General features: G+C 45.7%; 1 protein-coding gene across 1 annotated transcript; it reads right to left on the reverse strand.

Annotated features, from left to right (window-relative positions):
- Positions 1–5,200: 5,200 nt before the first annotated feature.
- txn2 (thioredoxin 2) lies at positions 5,201–7,856 on the reverse strand. Its single transcript, XM_062566020.1, has 4 exons — positions 7,701–7,856; positions 6,688–6,965; positions 5,932–6,055; positions 5,201–5,452 (listed from the first exon to the last, which is right to left on the reverse strand). The coding sequence occupies exons 2-4, from the start codon at positions 6,963–6,965 to the stop codon at positions 5,339–5,341; spliced, it is 516 nt and encodes a 171-aa protein (XP_062422004.1). The 5' UTR covers positions 7,701–7,856; the 3' UTR covers positions 5,201–5,338.

A 7,856-nucleotide genomic window follows, 5' to 3' on the forward strand; every position in this document is an offset into this window, starting at 1 on the left:
AGGGGGGGGGGGGGGTACAGATAAAGCTGTGTTTAATGGGAGAGGTATGTGCATACTAAGGATTTTTATGACCATATAAGTAGCAGTCAACTCCCAGGATGCACCGCATCATCCGCAGCCTCCCTCGTGTGTCAACATGGACTCGTCTGGTCACCGTTTGCTTTGAAAACAAGTAGCAGTGATGGCTCCAGCAGTTTGACACGTTTATGCTGTAAGGCTGCCAAATTCACTACTCCATACTGCTACTAATATCATGAATGTAATTGTGTTATATAGTTTATTGCATTACACACATAATGGAATTAAAAATAAATATTTAACTGTAATAATTAAACCTTTTTAAAAACTGTATACTTGTTGAATGTAATAGGGATAATACACTTTCTTTATTAATTATTTGAATTATTTCTCTGTGATTAAAGGTCAGAAGCAGACCAGGGAGCTTATGAAGATTTAGTGCCTGACCCTTGGACACTTTGGCAGGATAGATGTTTCCATCCATTTCTGCCTGCTGCAGCTCTTATAGATGCAAGTTTAAGAAAACATTTGGATGAAATCGTAGTAAACGATGAAGTCATCTTAAGAGACACTTTTAAATAACTTAATTGAACCTTTTAGCAGATTTCAGTTAGTGCTCAAGTACCACCGTTTTGCATTGATTTTCTTGCAGTCTTTTAAATCCACCTGTGCACCTCTCACGCTGACAAGCAGGAGACATAACGAGAGGTGAAGTGCAGAACAGATTTACAGGTGTCCCTCGCTCAAAACAGGTGAGTCTACATTTCATGACTAGACGTGTCGACGCTGCATGGGAACCACCGCGGGCAATCGGGTTATTAATGTGAAGGAGGCAAAACACTTCAGTCCTCACATCAACTCCTAACGGTCGTTGGCAAAAAAAGAAAAAGGGCCTGACTCGTTACAGGAAGTTATGCATGAAGGCACGTTATTCGAGATTACATCAAAGACCAAAGGTTGAGAGAAGTTATGTCTGCACAGAAGTATGGAACATTACAATGTGAACCCGTTTTCTTTAAATATTCTCCTGGGATTCAGACCTGGAGATCAGAGGCTCTGTTGGGCTGAAATTTATGGAAAGATAAATACTAGGTGGTACTCATGCTGATGCCATGTATACGTAGATAGATTGAAATATTGGAGAATTTAAATTCTGATACTGATAGAGAAATAATCACATTTCCGACTTGTGAGTCGGCTTTTAAACTCCAGGCCCCGCTTGTTGTGATTGAGAATGCATTTGAAAAGTCTGAACAGTTCATGTAAAAGCAAGAAATAAATGGTTCGATATACAGTAGGTATGGATGAATGATCGAGATAGAAAACCAATAAACAGTTTGAATGAGATGAAATGTCTGGCCTCTGCAAACATAGAGGGCCTAAATGAAAAGAGCGATATTTGAGCGAAAGGTTTGGATGTCTTTTTATTGTAAAGCAACTCAAAGTGATGAACCGTTGTGGTGTCACAACTATGCAATACGTAGACAGTTGTACAGGTGAGCACTGCGAATGTGTCCCAGTTGTACGGGTGGCAGGGAGTGTGCGTGAATGATAACGCGTGCCCAGACTCATCCCATCAAGTTGCCGTGATACGTCTCTCTCTCTCTCTTGAAATATTCAACTACGTTATTCCCATTGCCGATCAAAGTTAAAGCCTCAAAGCCAGAAACACAGAAGTCGTGATGTCATCAAATATGAAATCTGAACCTGCTCCGTAGACAATGAGTGTTTTTTTTTACCTTTATTTATAACCAAATTAGCTTTATTCCATTGTAGTGTAATCAGAGCTGAAGCAGAAAAGAGCACAAAAATAGAACCGTCCACAGTAATATTCACAATCCACAGTCTGTGGGGCAGCAACACGCTTCATCACAAATTTAAATTGTGGCCCTTTTTGACTGTCTTTGACCTTGAGAATGACATTTACGAATCTTGAAAAGAACGTAAACATTGACCGTTGAAATGAATGATTTGTACATTTGACACTGCTTATGAGTCCGGGTTTAAAACAACCGTTAGGGGTTATGTGAGTTCATCTAAGCGGACTGAAAAAAAGAATAAGCACTGGATGAGAAGAACCTAAAAGGTCATTCCACTCTGGACCTCTTCGCGTTCTCTTCCCCTTCCCACACATCTGGGCGGCGGCGCCCGGAACGAGAAACAGATGCCGCCGGCGGACGCTCCGTGACTTTCGCCGAGACCTGGCGCAAACGCCGCCTCGTCAAATCGGGCCCGCGAGGGGCCGCGCGGCCCCGGGGACACAGAGGGCGACCCTTGACCCGCAGAGGTCACATGATGCCAGGGGCTCAGCTACGGCCGCCACGAGCCGGCAAACATAGGGGAATGGTGTGATTTACGTGTCGCTACGAAAGGAATGCGGCCGTGTGTGGTTCTCCTCCTCGCCAGCCGGGCCTCACACGCACGTGGAGCGGAGCCTTTGGAAAAGCTCAATCAATCTCACTAACTCCCTGCTCTCTTCTCTCCGGGATGGATGGGGAAAATATCAGACATTTTCTGCAAGGGGAGGTCAAAGGTGAGGCCGCCGGGGGGTGGGGGGGGGGGGGGGGTAAAAAAAAGAGAGAGAGGCACTTCAAATGAACAAAGTAAAACAAACGTTTGACAGAAACCATGTGCTGCTGTGAAAAGGACACAAAATAGACAACGACGCCAGGACACACAAAGCAAACACGAGAGGGCACAGAGAGAAAAATGCAGGCATGTTTTACCAAATATGGACACTTCTGACCTCACTGTCTCCCCTCCCTCTCCTTTTCACCGAGACCTGGGCCGTCTCTCTCCCCCCCCCTTCCCTCCGTCAGTGGGAATGGCAGCAGGGTGTGTCTGCAATTCAGGGTGTGTGAGGCCATTATATCGCTCAGCCAGGAAGAAGAAAGCAGCCATTCAGCTGCGGCACGTTGAAAGGGTGGCCGGTAAACTGGTTGACCACTCTCGCTGTGTCATCTGTGCGTGTCCTCGTGCATAGCACACAAACAAACAAACACACACACACACATATGTGCCATGCAAGTAGTTGAGATCGTTGTCGAGTCTGCAGTCAACGGGTTGTTTTTCACGGCTTCGCTGGAGCAGACCCTCTGGCTGTCGCACCGGAGAGCCCCTGTGTTTATTGTTCAACATCACTCCACAGGCATGTACCAAGAGTGTGTGTGTGTGTGTGTGTGTGTGTGTGTGTGTGTGTCTGACCAGAGACCAGAGCCACGGAGAACAATCAAGAGCAACAATGCAACTAGCAATGTCTTCCGTCTTGCTCCCCCACCCGGGGTTTCCAGCACCTCCATCCTGCTCATTTCCCCAGTCATCAACACAGGAAGACACAGAAAAGATGTCGATTGGCTACCTTACAAGCCGGGCCATTTTGACCTCATCTTTAATGCGGTCTATATGCTTCTGCGAGCTGTGTGTGTGTGTCTTTGGTCGGTGTTTTGGAGCAGAACAGACAGCAAACGAAAGGTGGAGAGCAGCATGTGTTTGTAATATAAATACAGCTCTGAATTCACTATAAACACAGCTCCAGGGCCGAGCCAGACCTCTCCTCCCTCACACGCAGAACACAACCATGGATTCCTCTCTCTCACACACACACACACACACACACACACACTCACGCCGTTAAAACATTCAGATCGGTGATGTCATTTCAAACGGACACACACAAATGGTTTCAGGCAGGATAGTTAGTAAAAAAACAAAACGGCAACTCGGGCTTCTCGGCCCGTTTGTTTCGGCGTGTCTTTTTTTGCCTTATATGGTCACAAGAGTGGGAGAGAGAGAGAGGGAGAGAGGGAGAGGGAGAGGGAGAGGAGGTGTGGTCTTGCGGAGGAGGTGTAGGGTTACGTGCAGCTTTCCAACCTTTGGAGCCAGTTATTTGTTCGTAAGGACTTTCGGGCAGCAGCCTGAAAGCTTCACGCGGATCCCATTCACGCAAACACTCGAACGGACAGGAGAAACAAGCGCTCAGAGACACTCGTGAAACCTTCCCCTCTCTCCTCTGACCCAAGAGGATGAGTCAAGGCAAAAAGAAAAAAAAAGGTGCCATTACGTCACTGCAGACATCCAACACAAACCACGGCAGGAATGCCTTTCATCCGCGTTTATCTGATTCACGCGATACGTGACTAAAGAACACATCGTGGGTAATGAGCTAATGAGGTGTTACAATAGGTCGCAGGCGGGCAGGTGGTTTCCAGTCGTGAGCGACCTCATTTGTCTCGGGTGTTTCCAGCGGGGCAATAACGCGGAAATAAAAAGGCCTATAATCCTTCTCGCCAACACGCGCGCAAGGCCTTATGGGTAACTGCGCACAAACAGTACTTCCTGGTTGGGAAATCGCTTATCTTGCTTTTGATGCCTACTATTGCACTGTTAACAATTCTAGCGATATCTCCGCAAACCCTGGACTTTTACTTGTATAATTAGTAACCATAGCAACCAGCGCACGAGCAGCAGGGGGCTCAAATCCCACGTTGGTGGTTAGATACGAACTGGAAATAAAAGGGTTAAAAAGGGGTCAGGGTTGTTTTGAAAGCTATTGTGGACCAAGACATTCATCATTGAAATGCATTCATTTCCCTTGCCGGAAAAATAATTGACTTATTACATGTCATTAGTATCATCTGGGAGAAAATTCTTTGACCATCTGGTTGTTTTTCAGTCAGAAACCAAAAAAAAAAAAGAACATCTCCAAAAACTTTATTAATTCACTTGGTCACAATTCCGGTACATAGAGTTCAGTTGAGTAATAAACTAAATCAAACTCGTATTTCCAAATTCCCACTTGACACGCGTCAGACCCACGCGCACAGCTTCCTCTCCCGCATCATCAGGCAGAACGGTGTAAAACGATGTGTGGCTTTGCGGTGTGAAGAGAAACGCCGCCACCGTGTGGATAAAAGCGGGAACTACAGGATAACACTCGCTAGCCTCATTCAGTATCGTCAGCTTTTAAGAAGAATCCTCTCCACCTGCTAAAGTTTTTTTTTTTTTAAGTTCATCTTACAGTATGTGTGCAATGGCGCAGTTTCCACTCTAGAAACGTGATTGTACGCATAAAGAGCCCGGCTGCTCTCGTGAGGAGTGGAGCGGTCACATTATTGACGAGAAATGGAAAACGCTAGAACAGAAAAATGGTCGCACACACACACCCATCTCTGGACACAAAAAAAGAAAAGAAAAAAAAGACAGAAGCAATGATGCAGACGCGGTTGGTCTAGGGATGGGTGTGAGCGTTCTGAGCGTTTGCCACCACACACAACTGCTACGTGATGGCGTTGAATGGCGGGGTTGGCTACAAGCTGGGTTGCTAGCCGATGACTTTGCCGACAAATGAGTCCAGCTCGTCGTCGTCTTTGATCCCCACAAAGTGGTCGACGACGTCGCCTCCACGAATGGCGATCACGGTGGGGACGGCAGACACCTGGAACGGCCACAGTCACGTGTTAGAACACTGACTATATCAAATAGTCGAGGTGGAATCGGAACATGGCCAGAAACCCGATGGTTTTCAACATTCAATTGATCGGTTATCACATTAACATCAAATTCATTTTCAGTCCAAATGGTATTTGAAAGTATTCAAGGCAACTGTATCAGAAGAAACGGTATCTCACGATATCCATAGCTTGGATATGCACAATGGCATCCTTAGGATAAGTAATGACAATACATTTGTGGATATGAGACATTCAGATTCTATAACCACAGAGGATTTAGGGTGAAGGCAACAATTATGTTATAGATATCTGAAAATAAGATTTGTCTTATTTCCATCAGAAATGTAATTGCAATGTTATCAAAAGTTCAACACAAAAAATAATCTACTACAAAACCCCTAAAAGTCTAGTTCAACAACTGGATCGAATGTCACAAAGGCTACAAAGCTGGAGCGAGTCTCACCCCGTACTCGATGGCCAGGTCTGTGTGGTCGTCGATGTCGACCTTTGCCATGGCAACGCGGCCTTTCTGTTTCGCAACGGCCTTCTCCAACCGCGGCCCAAGGATCTTACAGGGACCGCACCACCTAAAAAATGTAAAAAAAAAATAAAATTCAAATAACTAAAAGACCGACCCAGTGTGCACAAAGTACAGAACTCCAAGAAAATTTAAAAAGTGGAGCAAACCATCCCAAACTTTATACACACTCAGATGAGACACTGTGCATCATGGGAAATTGCCTTCTTTTCAAACGCAAGCGCAAGACAAACTCTTCTTTGAGTATTTGTAATGCAGATGATGAAGAGCGTTATGTTGGGAGCCGTCTTACTGCGTCGCAGAAGCAGAAAGACTTTACATTTTCATAATGAACTTCAGATAAAAGCTTTTTATGTGAACTAAATAAACTGGAAGAGGAAGAGTAAAACAGGTTTGTTGACTCACACTGTAACTCTTACATCCGACATGCTCCGCACACGCTAAGAGTGGAACACACCCGGCTCCGTTACGCACTGCGTTATTTTGAACACACCGTGTAGGTATGTAACACTTGTAGTCATTTAAAGGGCAGCTGTAAAAGAAGCTCCTTCCGAGGTCAGTGCTTCTTTTCAAAACTCAATAAAAAGAAGAAAATTCCAATCCCATATGACATGGAATCACCAGTCCAGCGCGTGTACCTTCGCGCCGTTGAACCGTGGCCTACTAGCTGCAGCTACTCACTGCGCATGGAAGTCAACCAGCACCGGGAGCTCGCTGTTGATCACCCTTTCCGTGAAGTCCTCGTGGTCCTGGACGTTGAAGGAGACGTCCCGGCGGGGGGAGGGAGGGAGGGAGCGAGGCGAGAGGAAGGACGCCCGGCTTGACGCACACTGCAGGGAAGAGGTGGAGGAAGAGGAGGAGAAAGAGGAGGCGGCGGCGGCGGATGCTGCTGGGGGGGGGCTGCGGACGTCTTTGGCAGAGAGCGTCAAAACTCTGCGCAGTAGCAGCCTGTGAGCCATCTGTGAGGGAGAAGGACACGACAAAACAAGCATGTTCAAAAAAAGCAAAACAACCTGTATAGTAGGATGTTGTTATTCAAAATGCATATGCTACATGTCCGGTCTTGAAGGCATTTATGGCGACTTGTTGTTAGGCCATGTGTGTGCGTGTGTTAAGCACAAGACAATAGCAACATCATTCATCCATACGGCAAAGATCCACTTATTAATTAATAAATGAGCTTTACTTTAACCACAAATGGTAGAAATTGTGAATAATAGGGTGTGGGTCTGCTTCCTGTCAGTGTAAATATAATGAGGTTTTTGGTAATTAGACTGATGGACAGAACAATCAAAAAATAAATCTGCCAATTCTTTCTTTAAACAGATTTCTGAAAAGTTCGGTCTTAAAATAAAGTAATTGAAAACCGGTTATTGAACAGCCCAACAGAGATTAAAAAGGCATAGACCAAGTAATAAAAAGAGGACGAGAATGAGTTTTTAATGTGAACTAACTGGGGAGCCCTAGTAGGGGGACATGTCCCGTTTAGAGACACTTCTTTGACTCGTGGGAGACGTTTTGCTTGCACACACCAAGTGGCTTATTTAACTAGGAATGGTTTCAAATCAAGTGCGAGCCCTTTTAGAAGTTACCGCTTGGTTAAAATATCTTAACAGCTCGTCTCTGTCTTCAGCGACACCGCGTTGCGACACTAGAATGTGAACGGTAAAAAAAAATAAAAAATAAACCCTCACATTTTCCTTTTTGAATAGTACCGTCACAGAGAGATGGAGGTCGGGGTGTTCACGGTGTCGTGTGCGCGCAGCTAGCGGCGGCTCGCTGGCTCCATTGCGTTAACCTACGTTACGTAGTAGCGACTTTGCCCTCTTTTGGTCCTCCCTACCTCCCCC

Source organism: Pungitius pungitius, chromosome 12, assembly GCF_949316345.1.
Source record: "Pungitius pungitius chromosome 12, fPunPun2.1, whole genome shotgun sequence".
Lineage (NCBI taxonomy): Eukaryota > Metazoa > Chordata > Actinopteri > Perciformes > Gasterosteidae > Pungitius > Pungitius pungitius.